The sequence below is a fragment of the Engystomops pustulosus genome, chromosome 4 (assembly GCF_040894005.1).
Source record: "Engystomops pustulosus chromosome 4, aEngPut4.maternal, whole genome shotgun sequence".
Lineage (NCBI taxonomy): Eukaryota > Metazoa > Chordata > Amphibia > Anura > Leptodactylidae > Engystomops > Engystomops pustulosus.
The window spans coordinates 133,689,717-133,714,161 of NC_092414.1; the positions used below are offsets into that span (position 1 = coordinate 133,689,717).

Here is a 24,445-nt window from a genome sequence, read left to right on the forward strand (position 1 = left end):
CCTTGCTCCGCATTCCCATACACTTCAGGGTAAAAACAATGTCATTAGGAAACCTTGAATTCCAGAAAAGAAACTTAAGTAATTTTAATGCTCTAGAAAAAAAAAGGTTTCTTTACCTCTAATCTGACCCCTGCACTGCCCCTACTACAGATAATCCAACAACCCCCATCTTGTAAAGCTGCTGGCACATCCCAGAAAGGCGTGTATATGTTCCATGGAGGAAGAAGAAGCAAAAGCCACAATACAACATGTACAGTAGATGTCAACGTTGGTAAGACAATGGCCCACAAAAATTCAACTGTGTTCCACACAAGCAAATCCACCACCAGTAGTAGTCTCACATTGTGAACCTTGAAGTTTTCTGAGATTTGTAAAACCATTGAGGGGGAAGTCTAGGTGGACTGTAAGACCTCTGAATAACAGTACTCCACAGCCTAGCTGCTGAGAAACACAGAAAGCTGTAGCATCACATGGTCTCCTGCTCCCTCCAGCAGTTGTATATCCAACTTGTCAAAGGGTACAGATTCATAGAATTAATCACCAAAGATTGTTAGACAAGAGCCAAAAATGTCCAACATGACAATGGCAATTGATCTGTGAAAAAAATACAGGGAGACACCAACTTAAATTTGTTTTGACCCAAATGTAAGGCAAAACATGTTGCTCCTTCTCAAACATTTGGGAATTTCCATAAGTCCCATATAGTTGAACACGTATATACAGAGAACCTCCGTTCTGGCAATTATACGTTTTTTTCAAAGTTAAAAGCATGATGCAAGCTTTTCTTGTGCATGCATCTTTGGGTCCACTCTTTGCTTTTGCCCAAATAAACTGCAAAATGGGAATCCTGTATTACGCGTTAAGAGTTTGCACTAATATTTTATCATTTGAGTGACAGGGCAAGGAATAGTTCAACCTTATTTCTAAGTATGTCTAAGGATCTTAGGTAGGTTACATCAAAACCTACACACTATTTTCTGGTATCTGAAGATTAATCTATATTTCACAATGCAAGATGTACATCGTCCCATCATCAATTGGATTTTATATTCAGTGATAAGTTTTTGACAAGAAAAATAAGTTCTAGCAATGGACGAAGCTTCACCTATGAAGCTTCTAACTCAAGGTTAAGCACACACTACTATTCTTTTCAAAGTACATTGTGATAACATTATCATAATGAAGATTAAGTGGCTCAACGGTAAAGTGCATTCATCCACCACAGTACAAAATACATCTCCAGACAGACTTCTAGATTCATTTAAAAGAAAAATCTGAGAATCCACAGGAGAAAACATACAGGCTGCAGATTTAAAAATCATGTCAATTTCCCCCCCATCACTCATTGAACACAATGGCTGTGAAATTGCAGAGATGGTAAAGCAACTAATCCATTGCAGATTTTTCACACACAAATCCATGGAGAGAATCTATACACATCTACATAAGCATTTTAAAGACAGACATTTCATTTAACCCATGCACCCTCCCAAACACACCGTATACACTTGATACAGAAAGGACAAGCTGATAGCAGTCACCTCTGGAGGCAGCTTATTCTCCAAGAACTGAGCACTTTAAAATGGACTTAGTCCAATGTCATTCCCTGACAATTTGGAGATCCCCATTGAATGCTGTAATACATATGGGCACCTCCGGAAGCAATTAAAGCTTTTACTAAGTGATGTGAACAACTCAAATCACCCAAAGTGCGGACTAAAAACTAATCAGCATATAGCAATGCTATAATAAGACTATAAAGAAACACAGGCACGTGCTATAATAATAGGACGTCGTGACAAATCACAGGTGTGAATGCTTCCACTAACTTTCTTTATAAAGGATTTATATATATTTTTTTTTACATTAAAAGGATTCCCATTATGATAAAGGCTTAAAACCAGAACAGAAACGTCAGACAGACATCAGAATACACAAGTTATTCTAGTTATGTTCACACTTTTGCATCCCCCTCTCTTCAGAAGGCACTGACAAGTTTCGGTAGGCAGGTTTCTACACTTACCATCCAGTCAGGCATATTAAAGGCAGTGGTGTCCTGTGTGCTGTCTGTCCTCTCCATGGCTGCACCTGCAAAAATCTCAGCTCTTACTCAAAATGATGTGAGGCAGGTTTCAGAAAAGCTCTGCTTTGTACTGCAGTGCCAAAGCCGGTGCCAGCTACTCTATGGCTTAAGTGGGACCCAGCCTCCCTCCTGCGCCAAGTGTGCACAAAACCTCTACTATACTCAAAGATCCTGGAGAGCTAAAGCTCCACGCTCCGGCAGGACTGTTATAGGACGCGTTGTTTGAAGTAGGAAATCTGTCAGGCCCCTCCTCACATCATATATCATCTCACATTCCCCCATTGGTAGGATGTGCCCTTTGTAACGTCAATACTCTAAAACAATGACTCATTCAATTCACCGGCCACAAATGTTAAGAAATCCAATCAAGGTCAAGAAGGAACCTGGAGAGAGTTTACACAGCTATAATCTTGCCCCTCCTTTTCTTCAGAAACTGTTGTAGAAAAGGTTTACAACTCATTGCTAGTTATGCCAAGAAGTTACCTGGCAGAAGGCTGTAGTTTGACAAAAATATTAGGGACTTATAGGAAACAATAACATTAACTGTAGATAGACTTTAGATATTAGGGCTCATTCACACGATCGTTGGGGGAACGCATGTACAACCGCAAGCTTGCTATAGATGGCTATGTCGCATAGGCTCAGTATGGCGAGTGAAACAAGCGCTCACTGTACCGAAAAGTAGCCGCTAAAAGATACAGCCTGCTACTATTTTCTACGGCGAAGGCCGGAGGCGAGCAGCGCTCACCCCCTCCTCCTTTCCCGTACAGCAGGCACACGTTAGCGTGAAATGTAGCAAGTATAGGCACTCCAAGAAGAAGCAAGAAAAAAAAAAGCAGTCAAATTATGAAAGCTAAAGAGAAAAGAAAGCAGGTCCGAGCATCTTCAAAACAGCAAGCTTTATATACATTCGATTATAGGCAGGCGCTGTAGAACTAGGGTTCTCATCTCTTGATATTAATATAGCAGACGCGCTCCATTGGATACAAAAGGGCTAAATTGTGGAAACCACAGCTAAACAATCCAAACATGATATTTCAGCTCAACAGCCTATGTCAAACAGAGGAATAGGAAGGTATAGGAAGGTGAAAAAAGGAAAACGTGTTAGGCTGGGTTCACACCACAGATTTTTGCATACGCCAAGCGTTGGGAAAGCGTCAGTCATATGCGCTTAGCGTACACATTGACAAATTGTGGCAGACAGTGGCATAGTTGGCCACTAAACATTCTGTTTGGAAAAAATGCAGGATGGAAAGATGAAGCAAGCTATGTCTTTCCATCCTGCAGCCTCCACCTGAGTAACGTATGAGCTGAGCAGAGGCAATGGACGGCTATGTCCTCTCAGCCTTGATGAGCGCAAAAGTCGTTTGGCAGGAGGAAGGAGCTACTGATGTCACTGTCCATATTAGGAGAGTGACACCACTGGGAGAAAACCCATTTCATTGGGGGCAGCAAATCGCCGACTGCTGCCAATGTGCACTTATTCACCCGCAATCATGGGGGGAAAGGGGTCCTCTGGTGACGTATCCTGCTGTATAGGCATATATTGTAAGCACATGCCGGAATCGTCAATTCCCAAAATAAGGTCCAGTTGCATTCAAGAGAGACCTTGTACAATATATCTCAATACTGTAACAATTTTCATAGTAATAGCATTCCCAAAGGGCAGCCGCCTCTTCCATCAGGATAATGTATTCACATTTGTAGAAATGTGCTGGAAAACAAGCATGATCTATGAAGGCCCAAACACACAACTTCCAAGGTGCTTCACAAACTAGTGCTATATCAGCGGCTAATAAGAATAAAACTGATTAACACTAAATGCCTCTTCCCAGTCTCCGTGATGCAGGTGACAAGGGACACCTACAATAGATGGTCAGTCAGCAATCAATCCGGAACTAGGAGGCAGGGAAATACACGCAACTCCGGAGCATACAGAGCTTCATTGGACTCACGTCAGTTTACAAACTGATTCTCCCCCCCCCCCCCCCCAACATTGCAGTCATTGAGAGGAACCATTTAGGGATAAGGGCAATGCTTTTAACCCCTTCAGGGTAGCTGAAGGCTCAGCCCCTTTTTTGTATTCTGACATGTGTGGCTTTACATGGTTAGAACTTTTGAACACTTATCAAAGAGATTATGGGATAGTTTTTTCCTGACATGTTGTACTTCATTTTAGTGGTAAGTTTTGGCGCAAAAGTTTTGCATTTATTGAAAAAAATGATAAGAGATTTAAAATTTTTTTTTTGCCATTTTCAAAATCATCGCGTTTTCAGGCAGATAGTTTTACCACCTAAATAAATTGCTGAATGACATTTCCCATTTATCTACTTTACATTTTCATAATTTTTGAAATGTCTGAAAAATATATTTTGATGTCACACGGCTTACTGTATTTTTAGAATTTACTATTTTGGGGATAGTTACAGATTTTAATGAAATTGTAAATACAGGCGGTCCCCAAGTTACATACAAGATAGAGTCCATCGGTTTGTTCTCAAGTTGAATTTGTATGCAAGTCAAAACTGTATACTTTATAATTGTAGCTCCAGACAAAAAAATAAATAAATAGATTTGCCCCAGTGACAATTGGATTTTCAAAATTTTATCTGCAATGGGACCAGGGATTATCAATAAAACTTCATTGCAGACACCTTACAGCTGATAATTGCAGCCAGGGAAACATCCAGGGAGCTTCACAAGATGTAACAGGGGGCAGAGGGGTCCGTCTTTCACTAGGGGTCGTCTGTAAGTCGGGTGTCCTTAAGTAGGGGACAGCCTGTATACAACATTAAAAACACGCTACATATATATTCAATCTATTGTCAAATCTGCACCCCTCAAACTATCAGAAACAGCTTTTAGGAAGATTGTTAACCCCTTGAGATCTTCATAGTAATTTGAATGGTCAAATTTACAAAAGAACAGAGAAAACCCATCTAACAATTTGCTACGCAATCTCATATCCCCCCCCCCCCATGTGGCCGTAAATTTTTTGGTGGGTTTAACTTTTTTTTACGGCGTTTATTGTGTGGGTTCAATATATATATTTTTTTATTCTACGGGTCGTTCCGGACGCGGTGATACACCTGTCCAACTGCTCGTTAACACTTAATTTCAGCCAATCACATGGCGGCAACTCAGTGCATTTAGGCATGTAGACATGGTCAAGACAATCTCCTGCAGTTCAAACCGAGCATCAGTATGGGGAAGAAAGGTGATTTGAGTGCCTTTGAACGTGGCATGGTTGTTGGTGCCAGAAGGGCTGGTCTGAGTATTTCAGAAACTGCTGATCTACTGGGATTTTCACGCACAACCATCTCTAGGGTTTACAGAGAATGGTCCAAAAAAGAAAAAACATCCAAATCGCCACCCGTTACAACCAAGAAGAGCATCTCTGAACGCACAGTACGTCGAACTTTGAGGCAGATGGGCTACAGCAGCAGAAGACCACACCGGGTGCCACTCCTTTCAGCTAAGAACAGGAAACTGAGGCTACAATTTGCACAAGCTCATCAAAATTGGACAGTAGAAGATTGGAAAAACGTTGGCTGGTCTGATGAGTCTCGATTTCTGCTGCGACATTCGGATGGGTAGGGTCAGAATTTGGTGTCAACAACATGAAGGCATGGATCCATCCTGCCTTGTATCAACGGTTCAGGCTGGTGGTGGTGGTGTCATGGTGTGGGGAATATTTCCTTGGCACTCTTTGGGCCCCTTGGTACCAATTGAGCATCGTTGCAACGCCACAGCCTACCTGAGTATTGTTGCTGACCATGTCCATCCCTTTATGAACACAATGTACCCAACATCTGATGGCTACTTTCAGCAGGATAATGCGCCATGTCATAAAGCTGGAATCATCTCAGACTGGTTTCTTGAACATGACAATGAGTTCACTGTACTCAAATGGCCTCCACAGTCACCAGATCTCAATCCAATAGAGCATCTTTGGGATGTGGTGGAACGGGAGATTCGCATCATGGATGTGCAGCCGACAAATCTGCTGCAACTGTGTGATGCCATCATGTCAATAAGGACCAAAATCTCTGAGGAATGCTTCCAGCACCTTGTTGAATCTATGCCACGAAGAATTGAGGCAGTTCTGAAGGCAAAAGGGGGTCCAACCCGTTACTAGCATGGTGTACCTAATAAAGTGGCCGGTGAGTGTATATGTGTGGTTTGTGTTAGAGACATTACGCAATAAAATAAATCATATGTTTATGGGGCTTATGGGCAAATTTATTACCATATTTTCTGGACTATAAGACGCACTTTTTAGCAAGAAAAAAAAAAATCTTGCTAAAAGGTTCCTGCGTCTTATAGACCGGAGGTCAGGAGGATCCAGCACTGCCAGACCCTCCTGACCTCTGTAAGGGAGATCGGGTGATGCCCTGATATAGAGCTGCACCCGATCTCCCAGAGAGGAGCCGCCATACTGCTCTCCCCGATGTCCTACAGGACCTGCAGTGATGTCAGAATCATGTGACTGATCACATGCTTCTTACATCACCACAGGTCTCATACTGACATGCTGCCCTGGGACAGGGTAAGAAGAAGGGGAATGGGTGAGCTGATTGTGTGTGTATGGGTGAGCTGAGTGTGTATGTGGAAAGATGATGCAAAGCTGAGTGTGTAAATGTATGTCTGTGTGTGCTGTGCTTTAGTGTGACCAACAGGGATATTTTAATTGGTGTAAAATATATTTTTCCTTTTTTTGGAAGCCTAAATCTGGTGTGTATCTTATAGTAAGAAGCGTCTTATAGTCCGAAAAATACGGCAATTCATTTTTTTTTACTTCATTCCCCAATGGGACATGAACAAGCTTGTTCATGACCATACACTGCAATACTGATGTATTGCGGGGTATTGGTTGCATCAGCCTATGCACATGGAACTCTAGACCAGCGGTGGCGAACCTATGGCACACAGGCCGTCTCCCGGGCACAGAGTTTGCCAGACATGACATCTTCCTGCAGTCTCAGGCAGTCCAAGTAGTGCCCTGCTATTTTAAAGTGACCCATCCTGTGCTGCATGGTCCTGTCCGAAGAGTGAAAAGGTGTGGACAGGGTCGGATTAGAGCTCCAAAATTCTGGTAACAATAAGTTTGTCACTGCCTAAATTGCTGTGTTAGCACTTTGGGAAAAGCTAGTGTTTTTTGGGTCTCATTTTGGGCACTCCATCTCTAAAAGGTTCGCCATCACTGCTCTAGACCGATACCCATCCCTTGGCAGAAGGATGGCATGGGGGGGGGGGGGCAATATAAATTCCCATGCACCAGAAATCTTCACTTTTTCCCAGCTTGTAGGGCACAAAAATCGCCCTACACAATACTGTTCTACTCCTACAGTGATTTAGGTACTGGTACACTCCTATTAACTAAATGCACATTCCTGCTTATTTCCTCATATTTGCAATACCCTGAACTGCCCGCTAGAGGGAGAGCAAAGCATTTGGTTAAATCTAAGGCAGGACGACAAGGATTGGTGTGTGGGAAACACATCATGTCAAAGGCTGCATTGTGGGAAAACGGGGTCAGCTACAAACAGAAGTCAAGGATTCACAGAAAGTTATAAGGCATAATGTAACAGAGGGGAAGCTAGCGGTGGGAGAGCACAACAATTAATCTTTATTCAGATAAGAGAAAGACTAATGTGAAAAGCTGCAAATAATTAACAAAGAAATGAAACAACCTTATAATATAGAACACAAGGAAATCTGCGTCACTAGTTCATGTAGGTGATCGGTAACATTACCCAGGCGGCATGCAGACTTTGCTACAGTTATGTCGAGCCACGTGTGTGCGCCATGTGTAGGGCAGGATTTTTTTTTTTTTACACTGTACATTTACTTTGTTATGTATTTTATGCCTCTTGTCAGGTTTCAGTGCAACATTTTCTATGTCAATTACACAACAATTTGTACAATTCCAGCAGCAAGCCAAAATGCTACACTACAAATGTGACATGACCAAAATCCCAATGATATATGGCCAGTGGTTTTTAGGGCAAAAAAAAGATGGTCAGCCAGAAGACAATTGTTTATTAGTTGATGAAGAAATCAGGCTTGGAATTATCCTCTGCTGCCTATATATTTACATATTTATATGAAACCCACATTTCATACAGATTTTGCAGCTCAAGTCACCTTTTGCGCTGCAGCAATAAAAGCCACCAGTTAGCAGGGAACACATACGGTAACAGCCCATTAGATCACTATTGCAAATGCATCGCTTCTCCCCATTCCCCCCCCCATTGCTAAAGGAATCCTGGAATGTCACCACTGTTACTGGATCCCAGGCGCTCAGGGGCACAGCTCTCAATGGAAGTGCTATTTTAGAGGCTGCTGTGGCAGGGGATGGGTTACCGTATATACTCGATTATAAGCACAATTTTTGTGCTGATAAACTCCCACTAAGCTTATACGTGGGTGCTAGCTATATACTCCTGGGTGGAGGCTGTGACCAATGCAGTTCCCGACCTAGGATTATACTAGTGTTAATACTCTTTTTCGGGTCGGCTTATAATGGAGTATATATTGGCCCAGTCACAATGCAGGATCCTGCAGCAGTTCAGAATGCCATGATATGCACAGCACATGAATGAACAGGCTGCAGACTCAGGGACCAGATCTTCTTTTTACATAGTGTGGGTGTGAAGGGCTCTTTACTGCTGAAGCATGCAGCCCTGATGGAGTCATGTGACCAAGCAATACAGAATAACTGTGCTTTGATCACACGACCCTCTACCACCACGGTGGGCAGCAGGAGTGAAGAAAGGCCCTGCCAGTGGGAGTGGAATATGCATGAGACTTTTTTAAAGTCACATTGACCTTTGTCTCTGTATACAAGATGGCGGCTCATAACTGGTTCAAACACCCGCATTATTTATTAAATTATTTTAACTCTGTTCACTAAGAATGGCTGGGTCATTATACAAGCTCTTATGCCTCTTTTGCCAACCCTTCATCCTTTGTATATGTCCCCACAATCTGTAAAGCACTGTGGAATATGATGGCGACACATAAAGATGATTGTTATTTCCAGAGATAAAACTGCCTGTACCCAAGAGTCAAAGATGCACCTCGAGGAGTCAACGTATCCTCTGGGCCCAACGATGGGTAACTGAAGATGAGATATGAATATTGGATTGATGGGGATTCAACTCACCAGTGGTAGAATCAGAACAGACCCATAAACATAGCCCCGCTGCGTGTGTAGTGGTCAGTTGGAATTCTGCAGCACAACTCCCATTCATCTTGAATTGAGAGAAGTTGCAAGAACCTGTACTAGCACTAGTGCTACTGTATAAATAAGACAGCAGATATCCCTTTCCCAGATCATAGTCATCAGATCAATACAATGTATTGGAGGTGATTACTATCAGTTCCTGAATAGGTCCACTCCAAACATCCCACATCTAACCAAATACAACCAACCAATAACAGTATGAATACACGTGAATAGACAAATTGTGCTTTTTGCTGTAATTACAGCCTTTGCTCTACTATTTGTTAATCCTTGCTGGCGTCTATGTAGCTCGGTTACTCTCCGATAAGCACATCTGTTGCCAGGAGAACAGTTAAATTGCTCTAAAGAAAAAAAGAGGCTTTGTATGAGCAACACAAAGGGGACATAGAAGACTTGTTAACCTGGTTTTGATGGAACAGCAGCCTTCCTGGCCATGACCCCTTCCATCACTACCAAGTCCTCTTCATCTGAAAATTATGACAAGAAAAGGATGAAATCGGCTTTTTATAAGGGGTTGCCTAGGGGTTCAAAATATTGCTGCTCTCTTCCAAATATAGCTCCACACTTGACACATGGTTAGTGGGTGGTATTGCAACTGAATTTTACTCATTTTCTATACAGCTGAGCTGTCAGAAAGCAGCCAGCTTTTTCCATCTACTGAATAAACCTTTAAGTTGATGATTCTGCAAGAGGATGAAATCTTTTGGGCTGAAAGAGACAGGAATTGGATACCCCTTCTCTTATGACTAATGAATGCCCTCTTCTAGAGGGGCCCTCTGCATACAAAAAAAAAAACAATGGGAGGTGGAAAACCATTTTAGCTCATCTTTTGCAAAGTTTGTATTCTATGAGATGTGATAAATCACAGTCTTCTCCCCACCTAGTCTCTGGTATTGTTGTGGTTAAGGGGAAGAACGACTTCATTGTATGTCTTTGTGTATGAGGTTTTAGCAACATAAATAGTAGGAATAGCCTTTACAGGTCACTATCTTCTCAGGGGTTTTCTGAGCCAAAATATTGCTTATATATTTGCAGAAAAGATTCTCATATTTGCTGTACGAGTCCAACACCCTTACAGAGCAGCTCTTCTCATGTAGCGCCTTTCCTAGTGTTGTCATGTGAATGGTGGCCAAGCTGCAGTAATTCAGAAACAAATCTGGCTGTTACTATTCTGTGCTCTTGGACTCGCACATCTGATGCCGACGTACACTTAACATAGCTTAACAAGAACATTTTCACTCCTATGAAGGCATCGCCAAAGTGGATTTCGAGTGCTTGGCTAAAATGCCATTAAGAAAAGAAGAATAATAGGTTTCCACTCAATTGGAGAGGGATGAAATAAAAGCACCTTTTTATTTTTATCTTACTAGAAAATGTGTGTCTTTATATTTTGTGCAGGACAAGTATCAGGGCCGGCTATGTCCTCATAAATTAGTTGTGCTGCACTGCGAAACTAAGCAAGAGTAAATGTACCCCTATTCTCTAAAGGACAGAACAAACTGTGCTGCCAAGGAGAATTCAATGGTTGTCTGGACACTGGTAAAAGGCTCAGAAAACATAAAGGAGGTTTGCCAGAACATTTCCGCAAAAACCTCAATTCAAAAGTAGGGGGAAAAAACCCTCAACGTTACATAACCGAATTTGATGGACAGAAACACAAAAATAAATTGTGCACCGCACTAGGCAGCTGTGGCTGGGTTATAATTTTCTTGATATAACTGGTTATGGTGCATGGCTGATGGAGAGATCAGTAATAAAGTATATAAGGCATATTCAGTTTCTTTGATGACAGCCCTGGTTATCACAACACTAAACTGCAGATAAGCAGTGCAGAAACTTTGTACTCAATTACAGGGTTCTGAAGACTGATGGACAAAATCCTCTAAGTGCCATTTAGAAACACAAGTAAAATACTGCAGATTATTGATTGTCACAAACACATTAATAACACACGATAGCCAAGCTTGGAGCAGAGTTCACACTTTGCTAACTCAATACTCAAGGTAATATTTAAAAGGAGCATTTCTATTAATAATCTTGGCTGGGCAGGTTTATGGCCACCGTTAAGCCTCCAACACAAGGCTTATAGCCTGCAGTTCTTACCCAACAGCTACAACTGTGTGGAAGCATCTTATATATGTTTTGGCTTGACCTGCAAGTTACATAAGGATAAACTCATTTTCCCTGTAAAACGAGGCTAAGACGTCTTATACAAGGGCCCAGAGGACTGAGTCTATGCAAGCATTGGTGTGGTCCACAGTTTTCTATAATTGTAGCTCCAGAAAAATTTTTTTTGGTCTCTGTGACAATTGGATTTTAAAAATATTGGGTTGTCATAAGAACCAGGATTAACTATCTGCAGTTATAAGCCATGTACGATGCCAATTTTTGTATGGTCTTTTCAGAAATTTTAAAATATTGTATTGGACTGTGGATTTATGACACAAGTTGCTTAAAGGAAACCTACCATCAGGAATACACTGACAGAAAGGTAGTTACCATTAAAAACACCTCAGTCTACTAAATCCCACACTGCCTTTACCTTAATTTTAAACCATACCTAACTAAAAACCATCTATCCTTTACGCATATTAACTTCAGAGGCTACTGGGGCATGCAGCGTTCTTCAGCCGTGCCCTCACATGGGCAGTAACTCTGATCACTGTCGAAAAGATGAAGGAGTAGACTGCGGGGACGTGCCAGGAAGACTCCAGAGGCTACAAGGGTGTGGAGTAGCCTTAGCCCCCAATGCTTGGCCAGGCTACTACAGGCCCCAATAGTCTCCGAAGTTTACCTGCATATGCAATGATAGATAAAGGGTAAGGTTAAGATTTTGGTTAGGGCTTAGTAGATAGAATGGTATCTACAATGAGGAATACCTCAGTGTACTCCTCATGGTAGGCTTCCTTTATGGCAGTGGTGGCAAACCTATGGCATGGGTGCCAGAGGTGACACTGAGCCCTCTCTTTGGGCACCCGGGGCATCACCAAAGAGGACACAAGGTATCTTCATGGATTCCCAGAAGGCCCAGGACTTTCTACGCTCAGTGTTATCTTAAAGCAACAGTGCTGCCTGAGACTACAGGAGGAATGGGAAGGTGTGGGCAGATCTGGATTATCATTGTAGCTTCAGCTCCAGGCCCGAAAATTCTTCCTATTCAGGGGAACCTGAATTAATCATCCTTTATTTCTACGGTATTTGTGTTCTTAGGAAGCTATGATCGAAGACAGCAAGAAGTTACTGCTTAAATTGCACTTAAATAATGGCACTTTGAGATTAATAAGTGGGTTTTGGTTGTAGTGTGGGCACTCACTCTCTAGAAGGTTCGCCATCACTGCTTTAAGGGTTCCATGACCATGGACTTAATCCTGCATCTCTGTCTACTTTCCATAACAATTTGTATTAAACTATGGATGTAAAATAAATAAATTTTACCCATATTCACCAATAATGAAAACCAAGTAGCATTTATGTCACAGCCCATATATTAAGTCACTTCTTACAGAAGATCCAGAAATGGCATGCCTCAAACGCATAAATCAAAGTAACAACGCTTGCTGCTGATATATTAAGTGTACAGCACGGATCCGGGATCTCAGTAGTGGGAGACGGGTGCTGCGTGGGATACAGGATATGAAGACAGTCTTCTATAACACATACCGACTTCTTACAAATGGTCTTCAGAAAACAGAACATTTGGAGATCAGCGGGCTTCCTGATCACACAGTGTGCTCTTCCCCAACACATTACTAAATTGCGTGACACAATCACACATCAGAATATATATAATTGTATACAGAGAAATTAGAAGGTAAAACCTAAAAATTATATAAAATATACTGAACTGCAAAATCCACAATACACCCCTGCATTACAGGATAGAACTTTCATCATCTGTTAATCTATCATTTTATAGAAGCGTTATAAATGACGACCCGCAATAGGAAAGAACTACCAGCTGCAGTCACTGAGGTGAGAATAGGCCATGATGGGACATCACAGCGCAGCATGGTATGGACTCGCACGTGAGGCTGCTTGTACACTGCCTCTGTTCTCCCATGCCAAGGCCAGCTTCAGGAATGCATCATATAGCCATTTATTTTGAAACACTGAACAGCCAAATCATTGTATCACCATCAATATTACAGGGCTGCCAAATTAATTTTTATGCCAAAGTGTAATGCAAGCCTCATAGTCAAAGATCAAAATATTATTTTGTCATTAATAAACCCAAGGCTTTAGCAAATGTGTAAGTATTACCTCAAGGACTGATAAGAGACGATTACATGTTAGAAAGGGCAAAGGGAAGCGATAATATATATAGCATTCCCATTAACCCATTCCTCTGCATAAGTAGTCAGGATCGGATTTGAAAGGGTTCAATAAGCCCTATAAAACAGAGAATATGAAGGGCAATACTTTACCTATACCATATAAAAATGCCATTCTGCCCTAGAACATTTATACTAATCAAGTATTGTAACCCATACATGCCACTCCATGCCATTGTAGTAATAAGAAAATGGAAGAGGATGGGATAGGTATTCTTTTTCTAGTTTGAAGACAAAACCTGCCCAAATAATGAAAATCCTGCTTTAACATGTTGTGCCTACTCACACCCATATGATGGAGGGTCATTTCTGAATACCAAAGGCATCCAAATCCTATTTAGTTACACGGAGGCTACATGAACATGAATCTAATGAGCATGGCTGACCACTTAGAGAATAAGAAAAGGACCTCATTTAGCAGAACTGCTTGGACTTTTCCCAAGTGAAACATTCTGCTAACTTCAGTCTTTTTTGAGGAGGTCTGCGACCAGGGAAACCATTTTCCAGCATCTCTAAGAAGCTCAACAGATATTTACTCCTCATGATTCCAGGTCTGCTTTTGAAAACCAGTTTATTCCTTAAAAAAGGGACTCAAAGGCAGGGGGGAGAGTATCACTTCAGGTTTGATCTTTGAAGGCAAGTTAATGTAAAAGATGCAATGCCAAAAAGGATATTGCATACCCTATCAAAAAGGATGTTCAACCAACTGTAAAGAGTAAGACTATGGTCTACTTAGGAATTCCTTTTTCATGACTAAGGGATATTCAAAATGTATCCTCTAAAGCAGCGATGGCGAACCTATGGCACGCGTGCCACAGACGGCACGCAAAGCCGTTTCTGTTGGCACGCGTACCGTTGCCGGTAAGCCTCTGCCCGTAAAAGTTTGTCTATGTGAGCGGCGGAACTACGCGCCGCTCCATAGACGGAACTGCAGAGTTTTCGCGCATGTGCAGTATTTATTGCTGACTGAATTTCCGCTCCCTTAGAACCAGGGGCGCACCTGCGCCTATGCTGCGCTGGAAATCCCCGCCCGTACTACGTGCGCCCGCCTGCCGGCCAGCCTGTGCCGCCACCATGGCTGACACCCCATGCATGCCGGCTGGCAAATCCTCTTTCCTGCACTGCTCCCTCCCGGTCCGCTCCGCTCTGCTCCCTCCCGGTCTGCTTCGCACTGCTCTGCTCCCTCCCTGTCCGCTCTACTCTGTCCTGGTCCGCTCCGCACTGCTCTGCTTACTCTGTCCCGTTCCGCTCCGCTCCCCCTCTCCTCCGCTCCGTAGCCCCCCTCTCCTCCGCTCCGCTCCCCCCTCTCCTCCGCTCCGCTCCCCCCTCTCCTCCGCTCCGCTCCCCAACCTCCGCTCCAGGTCGGAGTGCAGAATGCATACAGCGTAACCTGCATGCATTCCTGGAGAACCTTCCTGTAGAATAAAAGAAAATAAAGTAAGTTTATCTGTGTATATGTATGTAATGTTTATATGTATGTAATGTGTGTATGTTATGTCTATGTGTATGTAATGTGCATATGTGGGTGTATATGTATGTATGTGATGTGTATATGTATGTGATGTGTATAAGTAGGTGTTTATATGTGTATACATACATATATATATATATATATATATATATATATATATATATATATATTCTGTATGTATTTTATACTACATGGTGATAATCTATATGCATTTTATACTACATGGCGATAAGCTGTATGCATTTTATACTACATGGCGACACGCTGTATGCATTTTATACTACATGGCGACACGCTGTATGCATTTTATACCACATGGCGACAAGCTGTATGAATTTTATACTACATGGCGACAAGTTGTATGCATTTTATACTACATGGCGACAAGTTGTATGCATTTTATACTACAAAGCGGTACGCTGTTGATAGTGTTTTTATTGTAATACAAAAGATTGTAACGTTTGAGCTATGTTTTCTTAATTAAAACCTTGTTATTCTAGTTACATTTTTGTGGTGGCACTTCGCTTCAAGTCAGAAGGGTTTGGGTTGCATTTTGGGCACTCGGCCTCTAAAAGGTTCGCCATCACTGCTCTAAAGCAATTGATCAGATTAGTTGGGACAACCGAATACAATCTAAACAGCCATTTTAGAAGCTTTCGCACATCAAAATAGATAGCTACGACTATTAGCATCCTTATTTTGTCATTTTCCATATTTGGCAAATATATTTCAACATGAAAACAAGGGAGTAGACCAAATATTGAAAGACTGTTAGAAATGCCACACATATTAGATCCCTGTAAGTCTTAGAAATCCCACCAACTCAAACCTATGCAATGAGCTACGGAGCTATAACTGGTAAACAATGATGGAGGCCTTTGTCACTATAAGTAGGCCATCAATACTGTGGGCACTATGTCCTGCAGAGGCAGATTTGTCCTCATCTTATTGCCTGCCCTCAGTAGCAGTTCTTGACTCCTGCAATCATTTCTTCTACTCTGTACAGCCGGAGACAGCTCTGCATTCATGCAGGAAAATAAAGCCCATCTCCCTTCAGTATGTGTAGATTTGATCACAGCAGCACATAAAGGAGAGCAGGCTTTACAAGAACATGAGCTTCCTGCCTCCTGAATCGCTTATTCCTCCTTCTGACGCAGGGGTTTTGACATTGATTATTCAGCCCACACAGTAATTGTTCAGGGAAAGCTCATGCAGGAAACAGACTGTACAGAACAAACAGCAATGCCTCATTTCTAGGCCTGTGTACTCACGACCCAAACAAATCTGCAGAATTTCATTCAGTCTCATTCCATGCCACATGTTTCTCTCCACCGCATAAAGCTACAACAAATTACATTTACCGATGTGTCACAGGTGGACACACAGAAACCAAAAACAAGTCCAAACCCTGCCCATACTCTGATCCTTACAAGTCATGACACCTGGGATCGTGCAGGGGTTGTACATAAATATAAAAAAAGGTTTTTTAAATAGTCACAAATACACACATACAAGGTTTCTTACAGAGGGCAGTATGCACCAATAACTGAACGGCTCTTGGCAAGGTAAAATCCCATTGTCTATTACATAACCACAACATGCAGGCTGCTGATCAGTGACATGTGACACCGCTAATGACAAGATGGGGTAAATCTGTAGCAGCCTTTCCCACTGAAATACAGGGTCGGCAGTACGAGAGGAAACATCACAAGAGGTGGTCATCAAAAGAAAAAGTGATTAACACATAAATCATTCGAGTTTAATTTTGATATTAAAATTTAAAAATAAAAAAAACTAAGATTATTTGAAAGAACAATTCACTGTCGAACAATGTAGAACAACCAAATAAAGGCAGAAGACAACAGGAAACCAGATAGGATGCAACTGCAAACACCATTTGACTTCTGATTGTCATTTCTGACCAATAGCCATGTCATGGTTGTCATTTGGGACGGCCAGTAAAAAAAAATAAAATTTTTTTTACTTGCCTTCTCCGGCCCTCCTGGTGTTGCAGCGCTACCATCCGTTGGTGTAGTACCTGTTTGTTTACTGGGACAGGCTCACTTGCCTAAGACAATGTCTCTCACCTGGCACACCTACCCGTTCCCATGTCCCAGTGGCCGATACATACTGACGCAAATGCTGTATTAAACGCTGAGACAGAGGCATGGGACACTAGGAGCATCGGAGAAGGCAAGCACAAGTTTATTTTTATTATTGCCCTTTAGAAAGTCCCTCCAGGCCTATTAAAAAAAAAAAACTTTATACTTAACTAGAGAGGAGTCCATGGGGTGCATTGGTCCCATCTTGTGCGTCCCGTGCCTGCTTCAATGAAGCCAGAACAGCAAACCCCAGCTTCACTGCACAAGTGCCATAACTACACAGACAGCACCAGAACATGGCAAGTATAAACGTTTATTTTAATGACGCCCACATAGGGACATGGTAAAGTGCAATTTGGGACACTAAACCACCTGTGACTGCATATATTGACACCAGGGAAATGTGCATAGCGATCCACTAATGTCATGGGCACAATGAACAAAACGGTTTTTAAAAACCTTAGCATATTTTGTAATTAAAAGAAAAAAAAAAAATAATAAAGGATTGTATTGCATCACATTACTGGTCTTGGAAATATCAGCAGTTCATACCCTATAGTCTTGCAGCAAGGGCCAACAGCATTGAGGTCATTTTCTTATCTGTTACTTTTATAGCCATAATAATAAAGTGGTGACTTGTTAACCATTTATATGTATCCTGAGACATTATGTTGGAACCATTTTTTTGCCATGTGGATGGTATCACTATTAGGATCCAAAATTAACAGAGAAAATATTGGCTAAGTAAAATGGCCACAGCACACAAACCCGTGCAGCCCATGGAAACGTACCTGTGCGGTGGTCCTATGCCAAGGACTGAACACCATGAACATGACCGTCCTTGCATCAGAGAGACAGGGAATCCTTGCATTATATAACGGCCAGTGTTGGTACTGGAATAGCTGATAGTGTTGGTGCTGATGCTTGGACAGAAGACAGGGTGTCTTCTGTCCCTAGCGTCATATTTCTTAATGATCCAAGAAGTCTTGCCCTTGGTCTGTGGGATCTGACCAGCACGGGGGTTCAATTCCTCTAACCTAACACATCTGTGTGCACAGGGCCTTATGGTGAAGCATATGAATGGGCTACAGAAGGGGACATCCGAATTCCAGGGCACCCCATTTGTTGACATCCGGCCCCTTCACAGATCAGATCCAGCACACTGCAGAGATGGAAGCAGCTGGCTCCATTTTGTGTTGTGGCCGTGAGTCGTAACTGGAAGTAGAGTCAGTAGTGTTCGGGAACCACTGCTCGAAGATGGAGCGGCCTGCTTTCACCTTGGTCAGCGTGCAGCAGCGCTGATCAGCAGGGGTGCAAGCTCTCACAACAGAACCATTTTATTTATAGGCCATTAATATGTTTGGGCTGAAAGCCCCTTTAACCACTTGTAGGGGACGGTGTAGGCAGATTAGAATTGTGTGAGGGATAAATATAGTTCATGAAATCAAAACCGGTTTCTCAAAAAGTGTCATTTCCTTAATCCTAGCAATAAGCTACATTAATGCACCCTTCCTCAGGCGTATAAGCCTTGTGTCAGTCACATGGTCAGACACACATAAAGCACACAGCAGAATAGATCATGCTTTCTGCTTTTATCCAGCAGCAGTTGCCAAGGTTATAGTGATGGCGTCACAGCTCTCCTCCCCCAGCCTATCCTCCCGCACTGCTGCTATAGAGATTGCTGTGTACCCAGAGGTGCCGGCCATTCACTCATCATAGCTGATTACTTCTTGTTTGTCTGCAGAATGTACTAGGACAAGCAGAAACTGGGGACAATGACAATTTGTTTAACTGCTGTACATTTTTTTGTCATGCATAATTTATTAACCCTTCAATCGTTTCCCCATTTATATTGCGATTCGAGCCTTACTGCAAACAATTATGAGCCTAAGCACCAATGAAACCAAGTGTGTACATGATCTTATTTCAGGATCCATCCACACAGCCTGCTGTCCTCCAGTACTTCCCCACTACAGGGGTAACCCTTACAATATACAGGCATGATAATGCAGCCCTTCATAGGGCCCCTCCAGGGAGCCAACAGAGCTCTGATGCCTTTATGGCTGGATTTAGAAAACCTTCTAAATATGTGAATAAGAAAAGCAGCTAGACACAAAATTAGAAAGTAGAGAAAGGACAACCCAGGCGCACTTCAAAGAGTTTGTGTTCCAGGTTTATTATTAATGTGGCGTGCATTTCATTAGCTGGAGGCAATCTCCGGCCCAGCAGAAAGGTCATTCGTGTTTCACTAACCAAGAGAAGCTCAATAAAAGGACAGAGACAACCAATTCACTGCTTGTCCCAACCTGTCCACAGAATAGAGGGTAATAAGAGGCCTTTCTATTACTGAAAAGGAAAGCCTTCACTAAGCAATTGTTAGCAACCTGAAACCTTATCCTCTTCCTCAGTGGGAAGTATCTGAATACATTGGAGACATTGTGCATGAGAAGCCAGGGAATGAATACAATCCTTCCTACAAGGTAAAGTTACATTCCACCATTACTTTATGGGGTGGTGACCTGAATCTCCAAATAGACTAAGACTCCATGTCCACGAGGACAAGTGGGCCCGTGATCCTCAGAGAGGTCTATGGCACCTGATCACGGTGCAAGCACACCGTCTTCCTGTACTGTGACAGATCCTGTCAGGCATACTATAGTCCATGTCCTATATTCACCCGGATTGTGGGGTGGTGTGCTCACCCCCAGCCCATGCACCCGGTCGTGCGATACGCCAGGGTTATGGCCCTTACCTTCTGAAACTATTCAATAATAGCAGCATTACCAGCTATACTGGTCTACAGACACCATGATATACTAACAGGTTCCTTGGTTCTATTCTGAATAAGTGCCCAATATGTTGCTGCATCACCAACTTGGCCATATGGAGGTGTAGCATTCTTGCCTTCAACACCAGCAAGGTACACAAAAGATAAAAGTTAAAAACTTTGAGAATGGCAGTGTAGGGCCTTACTGAGACCCAGCCAAGGTCTACATCACAGTACAGTGAACTACGGCGGTACTCCAAAGGTGTACTACGTCAGCTTCACTGAGCTGCTGTATAGGCAATGAGGAGAGCAAACCCATGTATTGTTTTATTTTATTGTGGCCCCTGTGCTGGGGATATACCCCTAAGCTATTAGGACACTAAGCTACTAATTCATTAGTCACATCATCTGCTTAAAGGAAATCTGACATCAAAGTCAAGCATGATAAATCAGGCACCGTGACAATCTGGTGGTAATCTTAAAGTTGATTTTAGAAGGAAGGAAGCCATGGATAACAAATATAACTATGAACAAGCCAGAAGGGCTCTGGGGGATGCCACCTGAGCCCCTTAGTGTTGTAGCTGCACTGGCTGTTACAATGAGCAGCCCCCCCCCCCCCCGCATTTCCTGCTGCAGCTGGATTAAACAAGCAGAGGGAGAGAGGCTGTTACACTGTGCAAGGAGCATGTCCCCCTCCTACTAAGTGAGATGATAGCAGACACTGGTATAGGAGTAGTAGGGGAGGGGGCAGAGTCTGACGGTACAGAACAGGGGGCTGAGTTAAGGCCCCCAGAGCCATTATGATTCATTAGCTTAATTTTAAAAGTTGAAGGAAGGAGGCCGAACTCCCGGTCACATAAACCTTGAATGCAGAAGCTGTTTTTTTTTTTCAAATGAAAGAGCCCTAGTAACTTAACCCAATTTAATCTTCACAACACCAGAGTAATGGAACTTAGGATGTGAATGGAAGCATTTAAGAGATAAACACTAAGAATTGTCATAAAGCAAATCAGTACAGAAGCACTTTGCTCGCTAATAATCAGAAGGTCTCCTAGCAAAGCTATGTCTACAGATTGTGTAGAGCAGCACAAAGGGTCATTATGGTAAAGCATTATAGAACAGTACTTTTCCATACAAGCAATGCTCCTAGGGGAGAATACCTCAGTAATGTGAGGGAATATGTCACATGGTGTAATTTTGTAGTCCGTAAGAGTATGCTCACAAGGAATATTCCTGTCATTTGTTGAATATACTGTAAACAGAGCAAAATCCTATAGAAGTTATAGTGCCAATAGTTAGTGCCCATTAACACAAGGGACACTTCCCACTGCCTTGTTCCTCTAAGCAGGGGAATAGAAGAGGAGCTTCACTCCTGAGCATGTAGATAAAGTGCAGCCACATTCATCTCAACTAAAAGTGGGGGTTCAGGGGTCCACAAACCACCAACAGGCCACAAATGCTATGAGTTGCGGTCAGCACCCTGCTGACAGAGTCCAATAAGCGCTTCCATAACTGATGCAACATAACTGATGGGAGCAGGGCAGGAGGCCAGGTAGCCGTGAGTGCAGCCGAGAAGCTCTCGCTACTCCGGGGGCTCTGCATCCGGACTCTGGTTGTGTGCATCGTAGTGAGGACCCAGATCAGAGCGCCTGTGAGTGGCAAGTACTTGTCTGCTGTACTGTAGTGCTCTCATGCTCCTGGTCCTGATGCTGCCGCATACAACCAATATGGGACAGAACAGAGCGGGGTCTCCAGTTCTATTATCACCTCTAGGGTCGGTCCTAATGCAGTATTCTGTTTTGTAGGGTTGAGTTTATTGCTGTACTGTGGCATTCATCTTTTCTGGGTTGGCATTTTGTGCTGTACGTTGGTGGTTGGTGCATCTAGGGCAGCGATGGCGAACCTATGGCACGCGTGCCACATGCGGCACGCAGAGCTTTTCCTGTGGGCACGCTGAATGTTATTGTGGTTCCCATAGAAACCACTGCCGGGAGAAGAGAGCAGCATGATACAGCTGCTCCCACATAATAAAATTGGGCAGGGGCATAAGGATCTGGCCCTTAGATACAGGGGTCCAGCGGCTGCACTGTTCAATGTGCTCTTTTGGGACCCCTGAGCACAGTAAGATCGGCAGGAAGGCAGTCATTGCTCTGCCTTCCCCCCTGCTAAAGCCGGGACTCACACAGAGGGCTGGTCACCTGACCCGACCAGCCAATAGGAGAGGAGAGGAGGGAAGAAGAATCACCAGAGCCCGGGCTGCATGTAGCTGCTGCAGTATAGAAAGGTAATAAATGACATACATAAAGTATAGCATCAGCTCATTCTCCCCTGCTATCCTGTAAATATAAACTACATCATGCAGCTATTCATATCTTTCCAGCACCCTCATATCTATCTATCTCTCTGTCTCTCTCATATCTATCTATGTATCTATCTATGTATGTATCCATCTATGTATGTATCATCTATCTATGTATCATCTATCTATGTATCTATCTATCTATCTATCATCTATGTATCCATCTATGTATCTATCATCTATGTATCTATCTATGTATGTATCTATCTATGTATCTATCTATCTATCTATCATCTCATATCTATGTATCTATCTATCTATGTATGTATCTATCTATCTATCATCTATGTATCTATCTATGTATGTATCTATCATCTATGTATCTATCTATGTATGTATCCATCTATGTATGTATCCATCTATGTATCTATCATCTATGTATCTATCTATCTATGTATCTATGTATCTATCTATGTATCTATCTATGTATGTATCTATCTATGTATGTATCTATCTATGTATGTATCTATCTATGTATGTATCTATCTATGTATGTATGTATCTATCTATGTATCTATCTATCTATCTATCTATCATCTCATATCTATGTATCTATCTATGTATGTATCTATCTATCATCTATCTATCTATCTATCTATCTCATATCTATCTCTCTCTCTCTCATATCTATCTCTCTGTCTCTCTCATATCTATGTATCTAGAAAAATGATCTATCTATCTATCAGGGCCCACTGGTGTCTTGTTACACCACTGGGATTGGGGTCACGTATAAAGGTCAGCAGACCCCTATATGTGACATATGACATAGCTATAAATAAAATACATCAATATTAAAATGGGGCAATTCTCTCTATAATGCTGGTTATCAGCTGCAGGTTTACCTGAGCTCTGCCCCAATCCTTACCCTGAACAGTATACAACAGTTTTAGGCGAGCAGCGGACAACAGTACACTGCCAGGATTTTTTAACGTTTATTACAGAAGTCCCTATATAAAACACCTATGTGTTTTTTTTTTTTTTAAATTTTTGTCTTGGCACTTTGCTATAAGTAAGTTGGGTTTGAGTTGCATTTTGGGCACTCGGCCTCTAAAAGGTTCGCCATCACTGATCTAGGGTGCTGGTTAAAGATGCAGAGCCCTAAAGCAGCTTAACAGTAGGGTCCTTGGACAATGAATGTTGTTCACCACTGGCCTAAATTTTTAGATCAGGAACAGAGCAGACATTTAAAAGGACATCTACGACCAGGACGAAAGAATGTATGCAAATAAGTCTGTGGGGCTCCAGGCTCCATAAACATTAGCATACAGTAGTAGACATATGGAAAATGTTATTCAGCAACTTATTTAGGTGGTAAATCTATCTGCCTGAAAACACATTTTGAATTTCAAGAACGGAACATTTTTCAAAAAAATTAATCATGTTTTTTTGTAAATAAAATGCAAAACTTAGCAGCCAAAATGTGCCACTAAAATGAAGTACAACTTGTCAGGAAAAAAATCTCAGAATCGCTTTGATAAGTAACAGTGTTTAAAAGTTATAACCATATAAAGCGACGCAGGTCAGAATACAAGAAATGGGGCTGAGCCTTAAGCTGTAAAATGGCTGCATCCTTAAGGGGTTAAAGGAAATTTCAAAATTTGTATTATTTATTATAGGTTTATAGACACACAGGTTGCAGGGGGCGTGGCCACCAGCACCAGGAAGCACATAGATGAGCGAGCACTGGGAGTGTCACATCATTATACAGGCTGTCAGTCATGTGTATAGGAGTATCTCATACACACACAGGCTGCAAGGGGTGCCAGGAATCACATTGAGGAGTCATCACCAGGAGTAATACAAACTGTCAGTCAAGCACTGGGGGGTGTGGCTGAACCTCACACTCATGAATAAGCTGGACTGCTGAATATGATAATGACTCATTGGACCCATATAAAAAAAAAAATATTACATTTGATAAATATGGTACATTTAATATTTTTGGATGCATATTCTGAAAACCAAAAATAAGAACAGCTACATTTTGGCCCCTAGTCAATCAAAAAGTTTGGAAGAAACGGCCACACAATTAGAAAATCAATGAAATCTCTGGAAAAATTGGGTGCAAGGAAATGTAATCTAG

The 24,445-nt window shown here is 42.2% G+C and overlaps 1 protein-coding gene across 8 annotated transcripts in view; it reads right to left on the minus strand.

The window, feature by feature from the left end:
* Nucleotides 1-24,445, minus strand: part of AHCYL2 (adenosylhomocysteinase like 2) — a 62,697-nt gene that overhangs the window by 26,342 nt on the left and 11,910 nt on the right. For 3 of the 8 annotated variants that reach the window (XM_072147524.1, XM_072147522.1, XM_072147520.1), the window contains exon 1: nucleotides 2,024-2,307. The exons of 4 other annotated variants lie outside the window; for them this stretch is intronic. In XM_072147524.1, coding sequence (XP_072003625.1) covers nucleotides 2,024-2,080 — 57 coding nt within the window. In that variant the 5' untranslated portion in view covers nucleotides 2,081-2,307. Of the gene's footprint in view, nucleotides 1-2,023; nucleotides 2,308-24,445 lie in introns of those variants that run through there. One more of the 8 variants, XM_072147523.1, reaches the window with a different exon arrangement.